Source organism: Alosa sapidissima, chromosome 2 (genome assembly GCF_018492685.1).
Source record: "Alosa sapidissima isolate fAloSap1 chromosome 2, fAloSap1.pri, whole genome shotgun sequence".
Lineage (NCBI taxonomy): Eukaryota > Metazoa > Chordata > Actinopteri > Clupeiformes > Clupeidae > Alosa > Alosa sapidissima.
Window position 1 is genome coordinate 21,179,217 of NC_055958.1, and position 25,200 is coordinate 21,204,416.

General features: G+C 40.2%; 1 protein-coding gene and 1 pseudogene across 1 annotated transcript; both read left to right on the plus strand.

Moving 5' to 3' along the window:
- The first annotated feature begins 223 nt into the window (after positions 1-223).
- LOC121700418 (lactase-phlorizin hydrolase-like) lies at positions 224-10,027 on the plus strand. The gene is made up of 17 exons (XM_042083355.1): positions 224-849; positions 1,258-1,328; positions 1,512-1,595; positions 1,705-1,798; positions 2,273-2,363; positions 2,959-3,646; positions 3,858-4,506; positions 4,632-6,182; positions 6,264-6,532; positions 6,754-7,044; positions 7,277-7,475; positions 7,578-7,780; positions 7,897-8,003; positions 8,121-8,252; positions 8,359-8,582; positions 9,028-9,264; positions 9,715-10,027. The coding sequence occupies exons 1-17, from the start codon at positions 279-281 to the stop codon at positions 9,930-9,932; spliced, it is 5,679 nt and encodes a 1,892-aa protein (XP_041939289.1). The 5' UTR covers positions 224-278; the 3' UTR covers positions 9,933-10,027.
- A 1,775-nt stretch (positions 10,028-11,802) lies between these two features.
- Positions 11,803-21,722, plus strand: LOC121696952 (annotated as a pseudogene).
- Positions 21,723-25,200: the final 3,478 nt, after the last annotated feature.

The following is a 25,200-nucleotide window of genomic DNA, read 5'->3' on the forward strand; positions in this document are numbered from 1 at the left end:
TGAACTCGATTCACTGATATGCTGATAAAATTATCTCCCTGCATTAGGATCTTCAACAGAGGTCAGAGTCTGAGTAAGAGGCAGTAAAAACTACTTTGTGACCGCAAGTTATATTGCATGATTATATGATGTGTCTACAAACGATGGCTATAAATTGTGTTCGAAAAGTATGTGTTCATTCTTGCTGTATGAAGATGGAGAAGCTACTAAGGATACTCTTTTTGTGTGTACTGAGTTTTTTTGCTTCCAGCAGTAAGACTGAAAACCAAAATGAGTTCATGCTTCTAGCAGGGCCCTTAACAAACAATCTTTTGAAGGACTTCAGCAGAAATCATGCTACCAGTCAGTCCTGGGTTTCTGGTGCTTCAGAAAGAGACATCGTCTTTGACTGCAGCCATGCACTGCCCTCAAAGCTTAGAGACCACTTCCAGTATCTGCAGAGTCGGGGGGTGACACACTACAAGGTGCCCCTCTCCTGGTCCCACATCCTCCCCACAGGAGACTCCAGTCGCCCCCATCGGGACACAGTGAGGTGCTACAGGGCCCTTCTGGAGCAACTGACTGAATCAGGCCTGCAGCCCCTGGTGGTCTTACACCGCTCAGCTGTTCCAGAGGGACTCAGGGCCACACTTGGGGACTGGGACAGTCCTGAACTGCCAGAGTCCTTTGAGCGTTATGCAGAATTTGTGTTTGCAGAGTTTGGAGACTTGGTGAAGTACTGGATCACCTTCAGCCAACTCGATGAAGTGAAGGGGGATGCAAAACTTGTTGATGCACCATCTGTCCAAAATGTTCTCCAAGCTCACACCAGAGTGTACCAGCTCTACCACAATATGATTAGTGACAAAGGTAAACAATACAATCAATTCTAATCTCTTTGCTCCCTCTTAACTCAACTCCAAAGTAGATTTACCATATCAATATGTCCAATATTGTCTCCAAATTAATGCTGTGTTAGTTGACAGAGAATCTACTTCATTTATGTACTTTTGTAGTGTAATTCAACATTAATTCAATAGAATGAACAAGTATCTGCAAAATTCATTGTAAAGTTATAAGGAAGTTCTGGAACTGAAATTGCCCTGCATGTAGACTTACAGTATATTGCTTGATTTATTGACTTTCATGTATAATTCAAGATGTATGTAACTTATTTATCTTTATTGTTACATTCATTTTTTTGTCATTCAAGTGTCAAGTTATATTCAAGTGTCATTCTCACCTAAATTTAATTTAATCATGATTTACCTTCATCAGGTGGTCAAGTATCCCTGGGGTTAAAGGCCAGTGATTTTGGTGCTGTTTTCCAACGTGACACTTTGTCCATGGTATGGTTAATGATCTTTAGAGATTTGTCAAATATCTCATTTTTGGAACTACACTAGTTTTTTTTAATGGGATAACAATGACATGGTCCATGGGTAATAAATAAGATGTCTCTAAAACATTCAAATAAATTGTAGATCAGTTCTGAACCTTATGAACACTGCCCTTGAATATGTTTTACTCAGGTTTTTATGGATTTTCTATCGGTATGCGCTAAATATGACTGTACCACTAAATCAAGTCTGTTACAAGAGCTGACAGATATACAGGTAATTTACTATTGTATCTCCTAATTTGACCATATGTAGGTTTTGACTGTTACCACATATTATATTTATTCATAATGAAAACAAGCAACATTGGATAATATTATTTCAGATGGTCACTGGCCAGCCAGTCTTAATCTACGACCTGAATATCAGGCAGTGCTCAAAAGAGGAAACACTCCAGCCCCTGACCAGTGTGTTGGGAGGTATGTAGCTTATCCACCCTCCCTGTTCAGCTGTATAGAGTAGAGAGGTCACCAAGATAACATACGGAAAACAAAAGATAACCGAGGGGCCGAGTACAGTGACTGAACAGAGATGATAGTGACAAGGACATGAAATTTCATTAACAAAGACATTCCATATTCTGTACAATGATCATAATATTTATAACAGAAACAAATTATTTTTGCTGTTCTATGCAATGTTTATTGGTTACAGATATACTGTATGTTTCAGATATATCTCAGATTGTTGAATGTTCACGCTGTTCATTGTATTGCTTCATAATAGTTATGTGATACATGATCACAATCATACAGATTGAGACTGAGATAACAGATAGCGATAAAGTATAATGTTTCTTCTTGGCAAATTTGATTTGATTTTATGATCTATCATAGTGACTGCATGAACTGCTGTAATACTTTAACAATCTAAATATGCTTGTATATGTTAAGTTTTAAACAGCAGAGATTTACCAATCCGGGGATTTGACATCACTAACTTATTTGGAATGTTAGAAGAGGAAAAGCCAATGAGGTGCGAAGAGCTATATATAAGATATACACAGTCAGGAACAAAATTATTCATACCCCTGGCAAATATTAATTTAATGCAGACCGCACATTTTTAGCAGCAATCCGGGTTTTGAGGTAGGCCCAGCCAGAGTCTAGACCTCAGTCCGTCAAAAAAGATGAGCACAAGGCCAGAGTGATGGCCTCAAAGCCTGGATTGCTCCTAAAAAGGTGCGGTATAGAATCATTGTGGAGACGCTTGGTAGGTATTATAAGAACCATTTTGAGAGCTTAGAATGCAAATAACTATTTCCATTTATTATTTAAAAAGGGTATGAATAATTTTGGACATTTTTGGACATTTTTCATAAAAAAATGTAAAAAGATGGAAATGCTTCTACCATGTCGTCTTACAACCTTTAGCCATGTGGCAGTATCATTTTCAGTCAGAACAAACATATTGGTCAAGAGAAAATCAACATTTGCCAGGGGTATGAATAATTTTGTTCCTAACTGTACAGTATATACCAACTAAATATTTATTATTGTGTATCAATGTGGTTATCCAGTGTACTCACATTATGATTTGTGATCGTTTATTCATGACTTCTCATTCTATTGGCATTTAGTCGCGAGGAAGCTTTAACAAGTGATGAGCCTGAGAGGAACACTTCATCATCCATATATGAGAACGTCTGGCGGAATTTTAGCTCTCAGTCCCCATCTGAGCGTGATAACTTCCTGATTGGATCATTTCCTGAGGGCTTTCAGTGGGCCGTCTCCAGTGAGTCTTTCAAAGTGGAGGGCGGCTGGTCTGAAGATGGCAAGGGGGAAACAATATGGGACCGTTTTGGACACCAGGGTCATGTGTTTGATAACCAGACTGCTGACCTGGCTTGTGACAGCTACAACAAGGTGGACTATGATGTGTACCTGCTCAGAGGTCTGCTCACCGACACCTTTCAGTTTTCCATATCTTGGGCCCGAATCTTCCCTACTGGCCACAGGTGGAGCCTGTCAAAGAAAGGAGCCCTTTATTATGACAACCTCATCAACACGCTCCTTGAGTCAAACATAGAGCCCGTTGTCACCCTTTATCACTGGGACCTTCCTCAGGCCTTACAAGACAATGGAGGCTGGACGAATCTCACCGTTGTGGAGGCTTTTAAAGACTTTGCAGACTTCTGCTTCTCCAGATTTGGAGACAGAGTGAAGACCTGGAACACCTTCAGCAGTCCGTGGGTCGTGAGCCACTCTGGTTATGGCACTGGTGAGCATGCACCGGGAGTCAAGGACCCAGTAATATCATCCTATCAGGTAAAACTTCAAACAGTCAACATTTAACAGCCATTGCTTCTTGTAAGATACAGAGCAACATGTCCAAATACAATGAAATTAAGTTGTATGCATATCAACTATGATTTCAGTGCTGATGTGATATGACATTCTTTGATCTTTGACTTTTTTCAGTTCTTACAACTGTGTAGTCACAATAACAAAGCATAAATATTGACTCTCGGATTCTCAGGTGACCCATAACATACTGAAGTCCCATGCTGAGGCCTGGCATGTCTACAACGATAACTACAGGAAACAGCAGGGTGGGAGAGTGGGCATAGCTCTGAACTCAGACTGGGCTGAGCCTCTGAACGCTGCAAGTCCTCAGGACATTGAGGCAGCTGAGCGCTACCTGGACTTCATGCTGGGCTGGTTTGCGCACCCCATATTCGTGGATGGAGACTATCCAGTGAAGCTAAAGACTCAGATCGAACAGAAGAAACAGGAATGTCAGCCCGCTGAGGTAGCAAGACTTCCTGTGTTCACACAAGCTGAGAAACAGCGGATCCAAGGAACAGCAGATTTCTTTGGTCTGAACCACTACACCACCCGTCTTATAAATGAGAGTAGCGGACAGTGTGTTCCAGGACCTCATGGTGTTGGAGACTTCCAGTCTCATGTTGACCCCAGCTGGCCAGCCATAGACTCCGACTGGATTCAACCAGTGCCATGGGGACTTCGCCGTCTGCTCAACTACATCTCAGCACAGTACACATCAGTCAGCAAAGTGCCAATTCACATCACTGGAAATGGGATGCCAATGTACTACAACAGTGAAAGCTTCAACGACACAGAACGCATTAACTTCCTGAGGAGTTACATAAATGAGGCAATGAAAGGTAAGTAGAAGATAGATAGATCTGTTTTCTCCATTCCAAACTTGTAGATATTACATTAAGACAACCGCAAAAGTAAAATACTGTTTTTTAACTGATTGCTAAAATATTTTTCCCCCTCTATTCAGCAATCATTGTTGATGGCATTGATGTGCAGATGTACACTGTCCAGTCACTAATGGATGGTTTTGAGGGTCCACAAGGCTATAGCCAAAGATTTGGCTTGCATTATGTTGACTTAGAAGACACCAACAGACCTCGTACTCCAAAAGCATCTGCATACTTCTACTCTCATGTAGTTCAAATGAATGGCTTTGAAAATCTTCAGTCAAGATCAGTCTCATATGTTCCAAATTCAATAACAACAAAGCGGCAAGTCCTGTCTCCATCAGAGGTCCCGTCCACATCCAAAGTGATTTGGGAAAAATTTTCACATCATACAAAATTCCAGAGGAAGCTTTACCACTATGGAACATTCCCTGAAGGATTCCAGTGGGGTGTCTCCTCCTCAGCCTATCAGATTGAAGGTGCGTGGAACACAGATGGAAAAGGACCAAGTGTGTGGGACACATTCACTCAGAAGCCTGGGAACACCCCAAACAATGATACCGGTGATATTGCATGTGACAGCTACAATAAGGTGGAAGAGGATCTCTACATGCTTAGGTCTCTAAGAGTGAAGTCCTACAGATTTTCCTTGTCCTGGTCAAGAATATTTCCGGATGGCCAAAGACCTTCTATGAATCAGAAGGGAGTAGACTATTATAATAGACTCATCAATGGTCTCCTTGCCCAAAACATCACCCCAATGGTGACTCTCTACCACTGGGACCTTCCTCAGGCTCTACAGGACACTGGTGGGTGGGACAATGTCAATATGATTGACATCTTCAATGACTTTTGCGACTTCTGCTTTTCCACCTTTGGTGACAGAGTCAAGTTCTGGATCACATTCAACCAACCTTATACAATTGCTTGGTCTGGTTATGGACTGGGCCAGTTTCCTCCCAATGTTAAAGATCCAGGAAATGCCACTTACAGAATAGCACACAAACTCCTCAAAGCTCATGCTAAAGCATATCACACCTATGATGATAACTACAGATCAACTCAAGGAGGACTAGTGTCCATCAGCCTCAATGCAGATTGGGTTGAGCCAAAAGACCCCAACGACCCTCGACAGGTAACTGCTGCTGACCGAGCCCTCCAGTTCCAGCTGGGCTGGTTTGCCCACCCCATCTTCAAAAACGGCGACTACCCTGATGCCATGAAGTGGCAAGTTGGCAACAAGAGTGACCTTCAGGGTCTAGAAGTGTCCAGACTACCAACATTCACTGATGAAGACAAAGCATATATACAAGGGACTGCTGATTTTTTCAGCATCAATGCTTATACTACAAAAGTGGTTCATCATGTGACAACTGGGCTGTCTTCTCCATCATATGAAACTGACCAAGACCTGGGTTGGGAAGAAGAGGCGGACTCTCATCCCACTGCTCTGAATGACCAGAAAGCCGTAGCATTTGGACTAAGAAGACTTCTCAACTGGATAAAGGAGGAGTATGGTGACCCTGATATTTACATCACTGAAAATGGAGTGGCTACAAACTCTGAAACCACAGCTGATGACACAGACAGAATATTTTTCTACAAAACATATATAGATGAAGCCCTAAAAGGTAGAACTATTCACTTTTTTGTCTTCAGTTCAGTCAGTTGCACAGTGTGAATGTATACTGATGATGTGGTTCATGTTTCAGCACACAACCTGGACGGAGTGAAAGTTAAAGGATACCAGGCTTCTGCGCTCATGGATTCTTTTGAGTGGCTAAATGGCTATAAGGTGGGATTTGGACTTCACCATGTTGACTTTGAACACCCCTCCCATCCAAGGACACCAAAGCAATCTGCTCACTACTATTACCAAATCATCAAAAATAATGGCTTTCCACTACCAGATGAGGAGAAACTGATCTATGGTCATTTCCCAGAAGGCTTTCGCTGGAGTACGGCAACAGCATCATATCAGGTGAAAAAGTGAAATAACACATAGCATAACATCATACAAAATAACATTACAAAGATAAATAGACTCCTTAGTGAAACTACATTAGAAATATACAGTATATATTTTCACACTACCTCATTAGTAATACTATAGACTGATATCCTTTTGACAACATGAACTAAGACCAGGTCCAACAGGATCATGCACTTACACGTACAAATCACTGTCTCTTTATTTGGTAGATTGAAGGTGGCTGGAGGTCTGATGGGAAGGGTCTAAGTATCTGGGACAAGTTTGCTCATACACCACTAAGGGTGTGGGATGACGACACTGGAGACATTGCCTGTGACAGCTACAACAAGGTCGCAGAGGACGTGGACATGCTTAAAAAACTGAAAGTCAACCATTACAGGTTCTCCATCTCATGGTCCAGGATTCTGCCAGATGGGACCACCAGCTTCATCAACAAGCCAGGACTGGACTACTATCACCGTCTGGTGGACGCTCTGCTGGCTGCCAACATTAAGCCTCAGGTCAAACATCTTTATTTATTTACTTTATTTATTTATTTTTCATCTCAAGAATAGTGAGGGTACTAAAATAATAGGATGCTTCTAGCCATTTTTGTCCACTCATTCTGTGTAATTGTAACATGCAAATAGGATAAACACTCATTTAGAGGCCTATGGCTGTGGCCATTCTGATAGAGCAGAACTCTGTAACAGAAATAATATCTGCACTGAGTATATTCTGTTAATGCCACAGGTAACGCTGTACCACTGGGATCTACCACAAGCCCTGCAGGAGAAAGGCGGCTGGGAGAACGACACAATAGTGCAACGGTTCAAAGAATATGCTGATGTCATTTTTGACAGCTTAGGAGACAAAGTGAAATTCTGGATCACCATTAATGAGCCGTACAATGTGGCCATGATTGGGCATGGATATGGGAGTGCTGCTCCTGGTATGATACTATACACATATACACATATACAAATACACAAATGTATACACATACAAATATGTTTATAAATAGAACCAGCATTGAAGTCATTTCTCTTTATAGGCATAAGCTTCAGACCTGGCACTCTCCCATATATTGTGGGCCATAACCTCCTGAAGGCCCATGCTGAAGCCTGGCATCTCTACAATGACAAGTATCGCATTACACAGGGTGGCATCATCTCCATTACCATCAACTCAGACTGGGCAGAGCCTCGCAACCCTTACAAGCAGGAGGACATTGATGCTGCCAGACGTGTGGTCCAGGTGAGTTTGTCTGTCATTTGTAAAGTCAATACAAAAGCAATCTTAAAACAGAGATAGAATACACTCTCATTGGTTACGGAAATGTGCTTAATACTGTTTCTTTTCCCACTTTTAAGTTTTATATTGGCTGGTTTGCTCATCCTGTGTTTAATGGAGACTATAGTGATGTCATGAAAACTATAATTCGAGAGAGGAGTTTAGCTGCTGGATTACCAAAATCACGGTTTGTCCCTTTCCATCGATCCTACTAAAACACTGGAGATTAGGCTTTTATTACAGGGCAAACACTAAATACATAGGTCTACATTAATTACTGTTGCTCAAACATGTCATTTTATAGGCTTCCAGAATTTACACCTGCTGAAGTCAACAGAGTCAAAGGTACCTATGATTATTTTGGATTCAACCATTACACAACTGTCCTGGCTTTTAAAGTGGACTACAAAGGTCTTCAGCACTACGATGCAGATAGGTGAGCCTCCAACACTCAACACTCAGGTAGTATGGTTTTATTATTCAATGTCTAGTTTATGGAGAGTCAAAGGACATTCACACTGTGAATCTGAATCCTTCTCTAGAGGGGCAGGGACAATTGCTGACCGTACTTGGTTAGACTCTGGCTCCACCTGGCTGAAAGTTACTCCACCTGGATTCAGAAAAATATTGAACTTTATCAAGGAGGAGTATGGGAACCCAACTATTATCATCACAGAGAATGGCATCTCCGAACGGGGCCCTGTGAACCTTAACGATATCCACAGAATTCACTACTATGAGAATTATATCAATCAGGCGCTGAAAGGTTGGTATATATTTATATTAACTCTTTAAATCTCAAAAATAATTTCAAGTTTTTGCCTGAAATTGCACTGTGCCTTGGATCAAATTTAATTGAGACATAATAAGATTAATCTGAGAATGTAAAGCATACAGATTGTACATGAAAAAAGTTGTCATTTTTGGATTCCCAAGAGTCAAAGCTTTGAAATGGTGTATAACATTACTATGCTACATAGCAATATGGTGCATACAATTGATTTAGAATGTTGGGGGGAGGTGGGGGAGGGGGGTAACCGTCCCGCCGGCGGGACACTGAATTAAGTATTTTTTATGTTTGTGATATGTTTGAGTGTATCATTTTCTCTTCAATAGAGTACAACTGCATTACTCTAAACATTATATTTATTTTTTTAACTTTAAAGCAAATAGGAGACACATTCTAAAAGTAACTGTTATTTCTATTTCAGCTTATCTGATTGACAAGGTTGATATCCAAGGATACACTGCCTGGTCTCTAATGGACAACCTGGAGTGGGCCACTGGCTTTTCAGAGAAGTTTGGTCTGTTCTATGTGAACCGCTCTGATCCCTCATTGGCCCGTCTGCCCAAGGAGTCCGTGAAGCACTATGGGACCATCATCACCTGCAATGGCTTTCCAGACCCATCACAGGGCCCACACCCTTGCCTAGCCCCCGAACCAGATGGTAAGAAATACCAAAAACCACAATAGCAAATGGCTGACATGTATGACAATATGCTGGAGCAGGCTAGATAGAAAATGGCATACATATACTCAGGCCTTCATTTTGGAGTCAGGAAAATGCACATATGGACAAAACAAAATGCCAAAACTTAAGATTGTGATACTGCCCTTTTGGGGGTGCTGTGGTGCAGTGGCTCAACTGGTTACAGCAGCCTACCTACATTTGAGTCCAAGTGCCCACGGGGACACGGGTTCAAGTCTGACCCGGGTCATTTTCCGATCCCACCCCATCTCTCTCTCACTGTCCTGTAACAATTAAGGCAAAAATACCAAAACATATACTTAAAAAAAAGAAATGCTGGCCTTTCATGGTACCTTGAGTATGACTGTTAAACATGACCTATAATCCCCCTTCTTCCAGTTAAGATCCATTGTTTTCCTGCCCCTACAGGAACGAGTACACCACCACCAATCTCCCCTTCTCCAGTGGTGAGGTTTCTGGGCATGGAGGTGTCTCTCCCGGATGCAGAGGTAGCTCTGAACGTCCTCTTCAGCTTCACTATCATTGGGGCTGCAGCAGCAGCTCTGATATCCTTTATGTGCGTCAAGGCTACCAAGAGATCAAAACGTCCTTCAGGTGAAAACATTGGTCTGGAGAAAAGATTCTGAGTGCATACTGTATGCTGTACATATGTATTTAAAGTAGGGCTGTCAATCGATTAAAAATATTAATCTAATTAATTACATACTCTGTGATTAATTAATCTAAATTAATCCCATATATAAAATGCTGTGAAAGTATTTTAAATATTTAAATTCAAATGAATCATTGAATAATCAGCATTAGTGACATTAAAGTTCAAAAACTCTTTTATTATTATTTTAATAATGGCCATAATAATCTATGATATGACCTAATATGCTGAGGAAATCAATTCAAAAGTGCTTCGGGAAGAACTTTTTTTCATATAAAGGGTATTTCAGGCCACAGATATAACCTAGGGGACACAATGAAAATAAATTAACACTCCCCTCAATGTCAGCACTATTTCTTTGCATTGATGTGCGACTTTAGAGTTGATGAACTCCGGTGATATGCAAATTCCTTGCTGCAGACATTGCAGAGGACTTTATTTTAAGCAACACCATCAGACCGTTTTTTAAAAGTAAATGTTCCAATCAATGATCTAGGCAGCCCATTTTCTTCTCTCTCTTTCTTTTTACAGTCTAATGGTTACTGACTACAACGGCTCGAGGTCAAAGGTCATACGGAATTGATTAATCTGCTATTTTTAATCAGTTATTTTTTCTCAAATTAATTAATCGAAATTAATCAGTTATTTTGACAGCCCTAATTTAAAGTACTTAGTCATTATTATTCTCTGCAGAGTAGGTTCGGATTGTTAGTTTTATCTGACAAATACATGTATGATTATGTTTACAATTTTTAATTGATTGGTTTAGTCTATGTCAATAAAAACTAGCCCATTTCAATTAAGCTTTATGCGTATATTAATGGCAATATCTAATTGCAATTCAATTATTAAGTTTATTGAGAATTATTGAATGTTGTAAAGATCACTGGTTATCTGAATAAAATCCTTTAATCATAATAAGTGGAGCATATGAATTTAATCTCATAAGTGGACCTTTTGCATGGGTCTACAACACATTTTATGCTTTTCCAACTCTAAACAATGTTAGGGAAAGGTAAAAGGTAGAATTTAGCTAGGCTAATTTGTGAATAGAGCAATGGGCATTGCTTCTCTACAGTGCATTGCAGTACACGTGTTACCTAATGTTTTGTAAAATAAAATGTTGCTGTTGGTAGAATTATGATTCTGAATGTTGTTCTCAGAGTTCTGATCACAGCAAAACTATATTATACCTGCTTTTAGCATATTAATCTATCTATTATTAAAGTTGCGTCTCTACTTTGTTATATGTATGTGAAAATAAATGTGTTTTACATATGACATTAAAGGTTTGAATGTGAACTTGCTTATGTCTTTTTTTAAGAATGATGATTTAAGAATTGAATTATGTGGCCCCAAAGAGAATGGTAAAAAACATGTTGGCATGTAACCAACAGCACAGAACATTACAAAGGGAATCCTGATCACTTAAACAAATAAAGCATTATATTTTAAAATGTATGAATACTCAATATGCTATAAAAAAGAAACTTATTGTACTGGTATTCACTTATCAGTAGAAAACAAATTGTTGCCTGTTGTTGCAAATTACTTTGACATGTTCAGACAGGGATGTTTTCAATATTCAATTGTATGTATATGCCCTTACTTAAAAAAATTATATTCTGTGTTCATAAACCCGGGTTTATGGATGCCTAAACATGGAAACCTGTTTTTGCGTAAAGGTGACCGTGAACTCTGAACAGACTTTAGTTTATCCATCAAGAATGACCAGGCAGTAAATAATCAAAGGCTGTAGTCAGGAGTGATTACTAGACCATTAAGAGCACTAAACCTGCCGTGATAGGGTACTAGCAAGGCTCCCTGATTATGAAACATAGAGCATGGGGTGTGCATACAATGTTATGCATCGGTATAAATTCTGTGCTGATGGGGCAAAGTTGTTACTATTCACACAGTGCTAACATGAGGACACTGTTAGGGCTCTTCACTTTGTGGTTGTGTTCCGGCAGTGGCAAGGCTCAAAACCAGAATGACTTTATGCATCTTGCAGGTCCAATGAGTCAGTCATTGGTTTCAGAAAGAGAAGATGTATTTGACTGCAGCCATGCACTGCCCTCAAAGCTCAGAGACCACTTCCAGTATCTGCAGAGTCGGGGGGTGACGCACTACAAGGTGCCCCTCTCCTGGTCCCACATCCTCCCCACAGGAGACTCCAGTCGGCCCAATCGGGACACAGTGAGGTGCTACAGGGCTCTTCTGGAGCAGCTGACTGAATCAGGCCTGCAGCCCCTGGTGGTCTTACACCGCTCAGCTGTTCCAGAGGGACTCAGGGCCACACTTGGGGACTGGGACAGTCCTGAACTGCCAGAGGCCTTTGAGAGTTATGCAGAATTTGTGTTTGCAGAGTTCGGAGACTCTGTGAAGTACTGGATCACCTTCAGTCATCTAGATGAACTGAGTGAGAATGGAGGACTCACAGATCCAAACTCATGTTCTATTGAAAATGTCTTCTGAACTCACATCAAGGTTTATGAACTATTCCATCACCCAACAGGGGTAAGTATTGACATTCGTATAATATTCAAGGTAGATTATACATCAGATCAATCTCACGTTATTGCTAATGTTTCTTTTGTTCATTTGGCTATTGAACCTGATTATTAATCATACATATCCTAAGCTCATACTAATAACTTTTGCACATACAATGATTTTATTAAAAGTGCTATAGGAAGCAAACGCATGCAAGAAATAGTGCTGGACAAAAGGAGAGAGTGGCCACAAGATGTCTCAGTTGGGTGCCCCTAGGGCATCTATTCTGCAATATAATCATGAATGCCTGTTACGTTTACAAATACTTCCCAAGGGATGGGACAAGAACGTTCATTGCATAAAGGTGTTTGTCTTTGAATGAGGCCCTGAACAAATTTACAATGTATTTTAACCTGCAGATGAAACTTTGTGTTTATTCATGTACATGTATTTAGCTGTAACTTTCCTCCAGAGTAATGTCAAAACCACAAAATTAATTCATCGTTTTCCAGAAATAAAGTTCACATGCAGACAGTAGAAAACAAGTTATTTTATGTAAATAGCGTAATCTAATCACAAGATGCCTTTCAGATTGCAGCGTATCTTTGGTGGTGAAGGCCAGTGAAGTTCCTCTTGCTTATAAGATAAAGGCAATAAACAAGGACAAGGTGAGGCACATGCTTTATCTTGTGTTATGTGTGTCTATCTGGTTTCATAAATATTGAGATTACAAAATGCTCATCTATTTTATACACAAATAATATTCATACAAAACATAATTTCTCTTTATCAACTAACAATGGTTTACTTTATATGCATGCAATTACAGATATGTATGGACTTCCTATCAGTGACACTTGATTGCCACTTTCAAACAAGTCTTGCAGAACAACTGAGAAAACTTTTGGTAAGCTATTATGATCTTGATATAGTTTGCTGATGCACAAACCCTGATATTGATCACACACATCTTTATCAGATTATAATTCTAAGTATGTAAATTCCTTGAAAATGTTTGAACTTCAACCTTTAACAAAAGGTCATCTTATTTTAGGTTGATAAAGGACCAGTTCCTGTTCTTTTGTATCAACTGAAATTGAACCACTTTGCCTCAGACACAATCTCTTTCCTTGCCAGATCACTGCAGGGTAATGTTACAACGGTGTATGATCTCATCAGCATGTGTATTGTTGATTTTAAACAAGGAGATCTTTTTTGTCACTGCAAACTTATTTAATATAGGTACAGAGCACAAACTGTTTTTCCATGTAATGCTCTAATTAGCTTCCATTTTAATCAAATATAGAACAACTACTTGTGGGCTGTGACATTGTTGATCTGTATGGAGATGGGTCACTGAACAACAATGTAGCAAGGTATGCATTTCATTATACCTCCTTTAGAATGTGTACCTTCTCATAAAAGTCAAAAGCACTATTTAATGTCTGTTTAAAATCTGCGAAATTATACAAGTATGACACTGCAACACAGGTCTCCATCTAAAGATACTTCCAGTGATCGGGAGATAGATGTTTTCACGTCCACATATGGAAAGATTTTGTCAAAATTCAGTGCTCAGTCCCTATCTGAGCGTGAGGACTTCCTGATTGGATCATTTCCTGAGGGCTTTCAGTGGGCAGTCTCCAGTGAGTCTTTCAAAGTGGAGGGCGGCTGGTCTGAAGATGGCAAGGGGGAAACAATATGGGACCGTTTTGGACACCAGGGTCATGTGTTTGATAACCAGACTGCTGACCTGGCTTGTGACAGCTACAACAAGGTGGACTATGATGTGTACCTGCTCAGAGGTCTGCTCACTGACACCTTTCAGTTTTCCATATCTTGGGCCCGAATCTTCCCTACTGGCCACAGGGGGAGCCTGTCAGAGAAAGGAGCCCTTTATTATGACAACCTCATCAACACGCTCCTTGAGTCAAACATAGAGCCCGTTGTCACCCTTTATCACTGGGACCTTCCTCAGGCCTTACAAGACAATGGAGGCTGGACGAATCTCACTGTTGTGGAGGCTTTTAAAGACTTTGCAGACTTCTGCTTCTCCAGATTTGGAGACAGAGTGAAGACCTGGAACACCTTCAGCAGTCCGTGGGTCGTGAGCCACTCTGGTTATGGCACTGGTGAGCATGCACCGGGAGTCAAGGACCCAGTAATATCATCCTATCAGGTAAAACTTCAAACAGTCAACATTTAACAGCCACTGCTTTCTGCAAGACACAGAGGAACATGTCAAAATATGATCAAATTATGTTGTGTGCATGTCAAGTATGATTTGAGTAGTGATGTGATATGACATACTTTGATCTTCGACTCTTTCCACCAGTTCTTTTAACTATGTTAGTCGCACACCAAAACAATAACAAAGCATCAATATTGACTCTCGGATTCTCAGGTGACCCATAACATACTGAAGTCCCATGCTGAGGCCTGGCATGTCTACAACGATAACTACAGGAAACAGCAGGGTGGGAGAGTGGGCATAGCTCTGAACTCAGACTGGGCTGAGCCTCTGAACACTGCAAGTCCTCAGGACATTGAGGCAGCTGGACGCTACCTGGACTTCATGCTGGGCTGGTTTGCGCACCCCATATTCGTGGATGGAGACTATCCAGTGAAGCTAAAGACTCAGATCGAACAGAAGAAGCAGGAATGTCAGCCCGCTGAGGTAGCAAGACTTCCTGTATTCACAGAATCTGAGAAACAGCGGATCAAAGGAACAGCAGATTTCTTTGGGCTGAACCACTACACCACCCGTCTTATAAATGAGAGTAGCGGACAGTGTGTTCCAGAACCTCATGGTGTTGGAGACTTCCAGTCTCATGTTGACCCCAGCTGGCCAACCATAGACTCCGACTGGATTCAACCAGTGCCATGGGGACTTCGCCGTCTGCTCAACTACATCTCAGCACAGTACACATCAGTCAGCAAAGTGCCAATTCACATTACTGGAAATGGGATGCCAATGTACTACAACAGTGAAAGCTTCAATGATACAGAACGTATTAACTTCTTAAACGGTTACATCAATGAAGTACTAAAAGGTAAATATGTTTGCTCATTTTTTTTACTGGATATTCTCTTCTTGCTAAAATTTGAAAACAGTATGTGTTGCCTTTCCTGATAAGCACAGACATATTACAGATTGTGTATTTGAGTGTATTGTGTGTATACATATTAATTAATTATCAGTCTTGTTTATTATTTTCATACAGCTATAAATCTTGAAGGGGTGGACATTAAGAAGTACACAGTTCAGTCCCTAATGGATGGTTTTGAGGGTCCACAAGGCTATAGCCAAAGATATGGTTTGCATTATGTCAACTTTGAAGACTCAAGTAGACCTAGAACGCCCAAAGCATCTGCATACTTCTATGCTCATGTAATTGAAATGAATGGCTTTGAAAAGGTTAGATCAGTTTCAGATGTTCCAAAGTTACAGACCACCAGAAAAAATACAGCCTTGCCCCCATCCAAAGTGCCCTCCACAGCTAAAGTTGTTTGGGAGAAGTTTTCACATCAAACCAGATTTGAAAAAAAACTTTACCACTATGGAACAAGTTGTTTGGGAGAAGTTTTCACATCAAACCAGATTTGAAAAAAAACTTTACCACTATGGAACATTCCCTGAAGGATTCCAGTGGGGTGTCTCCTCCTCAGCCTATCAGATTGAAGGTGCGTGGAACACAGATGGAAAAGGACTAAGTGTGTGGGACACATTCACTCAGAAGCCTGGGAACACCCCAAACAATGATACCGGTGATATTGCATGTGACAGCTACAATAAGGTGGAAGAGGATCTCTACATGCTTAGGTCTCTAAGAGTGAAGTCCTACAGATTTTCCTTGTCCTGGTCAAGAATATTTCCGGATGGCCAAAGACCTTCTATGAATCAGAAGGGAGTAGACTATTATAATAGACTCATCAATGGTCTCCTTGCCCATAACATCACCCCAATGGTGACTCTCTACCACTGGGACCTTCCTCAGGCTCTACAGGACACTGGTGGGTGGGACAATGCCAACATGACTGACATTTTCAATGACTTTTGCGACTTCTGCTTTTCCACCTTTGGTGACAGAGTCAAGTTCTGGATCACATTCAACCAACCTTATACCATTGCTTGGTTTGGTTATGGACTGGGCCAGTTTCCTCCCAATGTTAAAGATCCAGGAAATGCCACTTACAGAATTGCACGCAATCTCCTTAATGCTCATGCTAAAGCATATCACACCTATGATGATAACTACAGGTTAACTCAAGGAGGACTGGTGTCCATCAGCCTCAATGCAGATTGGGTTGAGCCAAAAGACCCCAATGACCCTCTACAGGTAACTGCTGCTGACCGAGCCCTCCAGTTCCAGCTGGGCTGGTTTGCCCACCCCATCTTCAAAAATGGCGACTACCCTGATGCCATGAAGTGGCAAGTTGGCAACAAGAGTGATCTTCAGAGACTTGGAATGTCCAGACTGTCAACTTTCACTGACCAGGAGAAAGCTAGTATCCAAGGAACAGCTGATTTCTTTTCCATCAATGCCTACACTTCCACGATGGTACATCATGTGACCACATCACTGAAGCCTCCATCCTATGAAACAGACCAAGATTTGGGTAGAGAGAATGCTGATCACTCAGTTGACACAGCTATTGAAGATCTAAAAGCTGTACCATGGGGCTTGAGAAGACTTTTAAATTGGATTAAGGAGGAGTATGCAGATCCTGATATCTATATCACAGAGAATGGAGTAGCTACAGACTCTGGAACAACTGTTGATGACCCAGACAGAATATTTTTCTACAAGACATACATTGATGAAGCTCTTAAAGGTAATGATTTACAATTACAGATTTTATGAGAATTCTAATTTTGTCATTGATCTGTAATTTTCAGTCATAAGTTGTTTGCAATCTTTCTGTGTCAGGAAATGTGGTTTAAAATGGCCTGAATGATCATATTATGAATAAGTTCAAATCTATGGCTTTCTGTTTCCTCATTAGCATATAGCTTAGATGGAGTAAGGGTTAAGGGATTCATAGCCTCCTCACTAATGGACTCATTTGAATGGCTTAACGGCTACAGAGTGGGATTTGGGCTTCATCACGTCGATTTTCAAAACCCATCTCGCCCAAGGACCCCAAAGTATTCTGCACATTACTATTACCAGATCATAAGAGACAATGGCTTTCCACAACCAAGTGGTGATAATGTCCTGTATGGTAATTTCCGTGAGGATTTTGCCTGGAGCACATCAACAGCAGCATTTCAGGTAATTTGAATTAAGCTACTTTTATGAAGTGCTTTAAAATTAATAGATTTCACAGAATTATTATTTATCCTTCTTCCCAGATTGAAGGGGGTTGGAGGGCAGATGGGAAAGGTTTAAGCATCTGGGACCAGTTTTCCCACACACCTTTAAGAGTAGGAGATGACGAAAATGGAGACATTGCCTGTGACAGCTACAACAAAATCCCTGAGGATTTGGCCATGCTCAAGATACTCAAGGTCAACCATTACAGGTTCTCTGTCTCATGGCCCAGAATTCTACCTGATGGGACCACCAGCTTCATCAACACGGTAGGATTGGACTACTATCACCGTCTGGTGGATGCCAGACATATCATAAATATAGATGGAAAATAAATGGCTAACAAGAAAAACATGCAAGGTTTACATACTGAGTTGATACTTTGCTGTGCATATGTTCAGGTCACCCTGTACCACTGGGATCTTCCTCAAGCTCTGCAGGATGAGGGTGGCTGGGAGAATGACAGTGTTGTTCAACGGTTCCGGGATTATGCTGATGTGGTGTTCAACAGCCTTGGAAACAAAGTGAAGTTTTGGATCACACTGAATGAACCCTATGTTGTAGCCAATCTAGGACATGGCTACAGAGTCTATGCACCTGGTATGAGCTTGACTTCAACAGTTTTTTTTTTTGTAATAATAAGTATTACCTAAATATGACTGCAGTTGTAACATTTAATTATTTTCTGTTATGTTAATTGTTTCTTTGTATGTCTTGTCTTCATTTGCTTTAATTTAGCCTCATTTTAGTAACAGGAGTCTATAAGTACAGATAGACTTTGTTAAATGACTGTCTTTCGTTTCTTTTCATTCTTTGTTAAATGTTTCTTGTATTTTTGTATATCTTTGTGTGGGACACACTGAGGGGCATGTTCCTTGTGTCCCCACTTGAGTACCCTAATATACCCTGACTGGCTGTGAGCAGTGTACTTTATTGCGGTTCTTATATGTAAGTCCAGTGTGACTCACTTGTTGTTTGTTGTTTATTTAAGTTTGCTTAATTCCTTTTTTTTTTTACCTATTTTTAGTGTTTGATTTGTACATATTTTTGCATGGAGATTTTGGTAGGTTTAGAATAATAATTTTGTCACCCCTACTTGTATCACTGCTTTGTGTGTGTTTCCCTTGACCACCAAGGCGACCCAACAACACTTGTAAATCGAGTATTTTTGTCAGATTAGATTCTATGCATTCTTGAGGAACTTGTAGAAATGTCATGTGAAGTTATAAAATGTTTTTAGCAGAACTAGATTCAGCACTCCCCTTATGTTATCATACAGGCATAAGCCTTCGGCCAGGCACTCTACCATATATTGTGGGCCATAACCTTCTGAAGGCCCATGCTGAAGCCTGGCATCTCTACAATAACAAGTATCGCCCTACACAGGGTGGCATCATTGGCATTACCATCAACTCGGACTGGGCAGAGCCTCGCAACCCTTACAAGCAGGAGGACATTGATGCTGCCAGACGATACGTTCAGGTGACATTCTAAGCACTCTTAACCAAAATGCAAAATATGCACATAAAGGAATAGAAAAGACAAAATTAAGATAATAAAGATACCATTACATTAACAGAATACCAGACAATGTGAGTTATTTCTCTTTCAGCTCTGTTATACTTAACATTTTCATTGTAAAGAAAAAGGATCTATATTAAACACTTTGACTTCCGTAGTTCTATATGGCCATCTTCAAAGGTGATTACAATGAAATGATGAAAACCACCATACGTGAAAGAAGCTTAGCTGCAGGACTCCTCAAATCTCGGTATGAGACCTCCTTCTCTATCTGCATAGTTAATGATGTATGACACAGCTCTATTTGTTGTGCTGTATGGCCATGTGCAGAGCACTATCTGTTCAGTATAAGTGTAAGTGTAAGTGTAAGGTCTATCTTTGCAGTCTTCCTGAATTCACTCCTGAAGAGATAAAGAGAATAAATGGCACTTACGACTTCTTTGGACTTTAACCAGTACACCTCAGTCCTGACTTTCCCAAAGGCCTTTGATAAAAACCTTCAAATCTATGATGCTGATAGGTAGGTACTGGTGCTTCATATACACAATTCACTTTTGAGAGGTTCCATTCATTTAGGTTTAACTAATCATTTCCATAAGCATTAACTGCAATCTGTAATGAGGTCTAACAACCATTTAGATTCTATTGTTAATTTGCTTGTCATAGTTCAAGTAAAATGCTGCCAAGCCAAATCCTGACCTAATTATAGACCCTTTCAACAATAAAAACAAAAACAATGCTTGAGCGTTCTATTTGGGCCCCAATCTACTTCCTCTGCATTAAGATAACATATGGAATGTTAAAAAGGAAGCCTTGTGGGGCCAACTATGATGCTGATAACGGAACTCTCTTGAAAGGGTCCATAAGAAAGTTTATGCTACAAGCATCCCCATCTGTTCCCTCCAGGGGGGTGGGTACAGTTGCTGATCGGTCCTGGCTGGACTCTGGCTCCCCGTGGCTAAAGATGACTCCAGACACTGGATTCAGAAAGATCCTTAAATTTATCAAGGAAGATTATGGAAACCCCCCCATATACGTCACAGAGAATGGTCTCAGAACGACGCCCAATCGATCTGAATGATACTCCCAGGATATATTATTACGAAAACTACATCAACAATGCCATGAAAGGTACAGCACTGCACAGTCTGTTATATTATCAAGGCCATTGGTAGCAGTAGCTCACAGAACAGTAACAGGCAATATATGCCCTGTGTGATCAATTTAGCATCTGTTGGCATTTGGACATCTGAGTTTAAAGCAAGGTCATATTTTTTATATCTGTTCTTGTGTCAAATTTTCAGCATTCCTGCTTGATGGTGTTGACCTCCGTGGTTACACAGCCTGGACCCTAATGGACAACCTTGAATGGGCACCTGGTTTTGCGGAAAGGTTTGGCCTGTTCTATGTCAACCGTTCTGATGTCTCTCCGCCTCGCCTGCCAAAGGGGTCTGCCAAGCGCTACTCAACCATCATCCGCTGCAATGGCTTCCCTGATCCCTCTGAGGGCCCTCATGAATGCCTCACTCCTGAGCCCGAAGGTATAACCTCACACAATGTTCAAGCATAACATTCTATGGTTATGTCTTGAGTGAACATTAACCCTTAAAGGAGTACCGTCACACCGGTGTGACAGGAATGTTGAGAAATGAACGTTCTAAAGAATATCTGGGTTCATTGAATTCAACATAGAATTTTAGAACCTTCAATTGTTGCGGAACTTAGAACGTTCAAAAACCTACACCTTTAAGGGTTAACCACTGCTGTCTCCTGTACCAATAGGAACAGGTGCACCTCTCACCACTACAACCATTGCCACCACCTTATACCCCCCAGTGGTGAAGTTTCTGGGCATGGAGGTGTCAATTCCTGATGCTGTGACGACTCTGAATGTTCTTTTCAGCCTCTCCATTATTTGTGCTGCTGCTGCAGCAGTCATGACCTATCAGTGTTTTCAAGGCCACTAAAAAGTCAAAACCTGCTGCTGAAAATATCAACCTGGAGAGTAAATTCTGAGAAATGTGGGACTCCCCTCTCTTATTCAGTGAAACATCCAAACTAAATGCATATTAATTTTACGGCATAATAATTCATTTTTCTAAAATGGATAGTTCCAGTATTGGATTATGATTGGCTGAATCACATTCAATGCCATTGAACAGCCTACTCCTGAAAGTATCAGTCTAGAGAGTAAATTCTGAGAAAGAAAAAAAAAAACCTTCTTCTATTCTTTTCTTTAAAAGTTGCACTGTTATGCCCTTGAGCAAGGCACTTAACCCTGAGTTGCTCTGGGGAGGATGGTCCTTGTAATATCATCATATAATATCATGACATGTAAGTTGCTTTGGATAAACATGTTTGCTAAATGAATAAATGTAATGTAAATGTATTACAATTATTGTGGTTTCATATTTTCATACACAACTTGTAAATTGTTGAAACTGTCTTTTATATGTTATGGTTATGGTTATGGGATTTGGCAGACGCTTTTGTCCAAAGCGACTTAAAAATAAAACAATACGATAGTTAAATTAACAGTGAACAGTTTTTTTTTTTTTTTAAATGGCAAGACTACATTAAGGAGAATAGCAATAATAAACAATAATGTCAATGCAATCAATAGCCTAATGAAAATGAACAATGAAAATAAACAAATACTATAATATAATATACAAACCATAACTCATAAGAAACACTTAATTACTGTAACTAAGTGCATGGTGAACAGATATGCCTTTAAACTATCACAGGAATGGAGAGCACTGGGCAACTTATTCCACCAACAAGGAACCACTGATGGAAAGAGTCTTGAATTTGACCTAGCGTTTATGGCTGGTCGACACAACAGATGCTCATCAGAGGGCCGCAGTGGGCAATTGGAGATGTACAACTTGATCATAGAATTGAGAGAACAGGGAGCATATCCAGCAAGTATGTATTAAATGTCCAAGATCAAGAGTGCTATAGCAGTCATTAAGTGATTATTTTCACTGTCAATAAAGTATACAAAATTACAGTGTGAGATTTTTTTAACAGTCAGTTACAGAAGAAAAGAATTGGTGTCATGATGAAAGCTTTAAATTTAACATAGAAACATAAAGCAAAATAGCAGATGATCATCTAATGTAATATAACATTATCAATGAACTTAAGGGATGCAAATCACCTCACTTAATGTGGTGAACCAAGAAAGACAACTGCCACTGGTTCTATAAAACTATTCATCTGTTGCCATCTTGTGGATATATGAACAATTGAAACACTTTTTAATCAAACGTAATTTACACAGAGATTGGACCACACTGAAGGCTAATATTTTGTCACTAGCAACCCACATCTGTCCTCTGTCAAATACTGTTTGACAAATACCTCTGTTTTGTTTTCAGCTCTGAATAAAACTGTTCAGAAATTATTTCAGCAAAAGTGGGACGTGCTGAGCAATTTGCTGTTTTTCACTTTATAGTGACACTCGAACTTAATACAGCCCTCGGGAGCGCGTAGCTGAAAAGGTGCTTAAATCAGTGGCAGAATGCGCGCAACAATTGTATACATAAGAGACGCCAAGATTTTGGGGATACTCCTCCCAAACTTCTACAGCACGTGTAAATGACAGATTTAAGTGAAGGGGAGAATTCGTGCAGGCTAAAGAACGCACTTATACGCACCCTACGCAAATGGGAGAATTCGCCCCAAAGTACAGCAGACTGATGTATTTTACCCTAAAAATAAGCAAAACATTTTCTGATGGGGAGGGGGGCACGTGCCCCAGTAACGTCTTATGTCTATTGACGCCGTAATGGACGTGCGTAATTACGCCGTCGTGGACGTGCGTAATGTTTCATTCGTCCCTCCTGGTCGGGACAAATTCAATATTTAACAACTTATCATGAATGGTACTTCCAAAAGGTGATAGATAGATTGCTGCTGGGCTATACGTCTTACAGAATGAATGATAACAACTCGTTGTCATCATTGTGAAGCATGTCTCGCGGTTATGGAAATATCATGCACAATGAATAATTCTGCCATTTTTATAGCTAGAACAGTAAGTATTCCCATTTATATCATGTTTCTATAGAACAAAATGTTTTTTCACTTATATTTTATATTTTATATTTTATAGTATAGTTTGTACATGGATTAGGCCAGTGGTTTTCAAAGTGGGGGCCATAAGGAGGTGCCGCAGCAAGTTGGAAGTAAAAATAAAAGCAAAAAAAAAAAAAAAAAACTTAAAAATATGCCTATTATAATAAGTGTTGTTATAACATTTTTATCTGATAATTATTATAATTATAATAATTTGGTCACGGATCTGAACATTATGATATTCTTTTCTTGGCTGGTATTCAAACACCTTTATCATCACGTAAACTGTCAGTGTGGACAGTAAAGTCCATGGCATCCACGAGTGCTCCTGCTATTTAGCTAGCTGGCCAATTCTGCTAATATGGACACCTTTTTGAAAGTAGAGCCAGAAAGGGAAGATATATTTTTCAAGTTTTGGACGAGTACACTAAGGTAAATGAACAGGTATTGTTGCGTGGGAGTGTGCAAAACGGAGCCTGGGTCAGAACCAGTGGTATTAGGCCGGCCTTGTCATGGAAAAGTTTGGGAACCCCTGGGTTAGGCCACTGCACATCCAAATAAGTGCCCTTAACGACCAGTCTCCATAGGTTAGTTCTCTGTTTCAACCATCAAAAGTCTGCATTATATAGAACAACTTAGGCTATAGAGTGCGAGTTTGACACCGTATTTTGCCAACAGTGCATGTACACTGTGGCCAGAGAAAAGTCAGACGCATGAAGTGGGCAGAGTCAGGCCGAAGTTATTGAATAAAAGAGAATTTAACACTGGTTGCATGTAATTGGCTTATTCAAATTCACTTCACCAGAGAGGTCTCGCCCATTTCAAAGTCCCCGCCTTGACGTAGCTTCTGCTACATATATCGCCACTGAACTCGGGCCTGTAATCTTGAATATGATCAATGTGGTTGTGATCAACCAGTGTGGTTTGAGCAATTGTCAATTGCTTTAAAATAATACAACAAGAACAGGAAAAGCAAGACATTTATCAGCTTCTGACATTTGAGACAGATCAGTTGGGACATAGCCTAGCCTGGACACCCAGACCTTCACAATTGTACAATTGGGAGTGGGTCTGGAAAAAGTTCATTGGCTCATGACTTTCAGCAGGGGCGTAACTAGCAGTGAAATTAAAACTAAATTGGTACATTAAACTCCTACTAAATCGTTTTAAAAGTGTAGCAATCTTGTAAACGAAGATTTTAAATGCAGTTGTTTACTCAGTCCCAAAGAAATAAATCCATGCAAGATTATGTATTTGCATGCCCGTGTTTTAGGGACATTGGAAATGGGCTTCAATGGCCTCTAAGCCAGACGGACCTGCAGAGCAAATCCCAAATTTGCCGAAAGGTCGCATGGGTACTCCCAGGCTAGACATAGCCTACAGGTGATAGATAGATAGATAGATAGATAGATAGATACTTTATTGATCCCTAGGGGAAATTCAAAACAAGAGGTGCATCTCAAAAAATGAGAATATCATGGAAAAGTCCACTGCCCTGCCCAGACAGAGAGATGAAAGGCTCAGGAAACCTCTGCCAGTGTTTTGACTTAATTAGCTGATTAGAGCTCATCTCTGGTCAACAGCTGTAAGCTATAATACATGTTTTATTCCAATTGAGATTATAGATTTTTGATTTCCATTAGCTGTAAACCATAATCATCAAGATCAAAACAACCACAAAAAAACCCTATTGAATTTAGATCAGTGTTTCTGGTGGGTCATGGAACCGTTCTGGCTGGATCACGGAGCCTGTGGTAAAAAAAAAAAAAAAAGAATCGCCTATTTAAAATGCTACCCTATCAGATCTAATGTGGGAACTTTATT

Excerpts from the sequence above, each read along its gene's own strand:
- LOC121700418 (XM_042083355.1), top strand. The coding sequence starts at position 279 with ATGCTTCTAGCAGGGCCCTTAACAAACAATCTTTTGAAGGACTTCAGC. Across the intron at positions 1,799-2,272 it reads CCTGACCAGTGTGTTGGGAG|TTTTAAACAGCAGAGATTTA; the intron begins GTATGTAGCTTA and ends GTATATGTTAAG. Across the intron at positions 7,045-7,276 it reads CTGCCAACATTAAGCCTCAG|GTAACGCTGTACCACTGGGA; the intron begins GTCAAACATCTT and ends TTAATGCCACAG.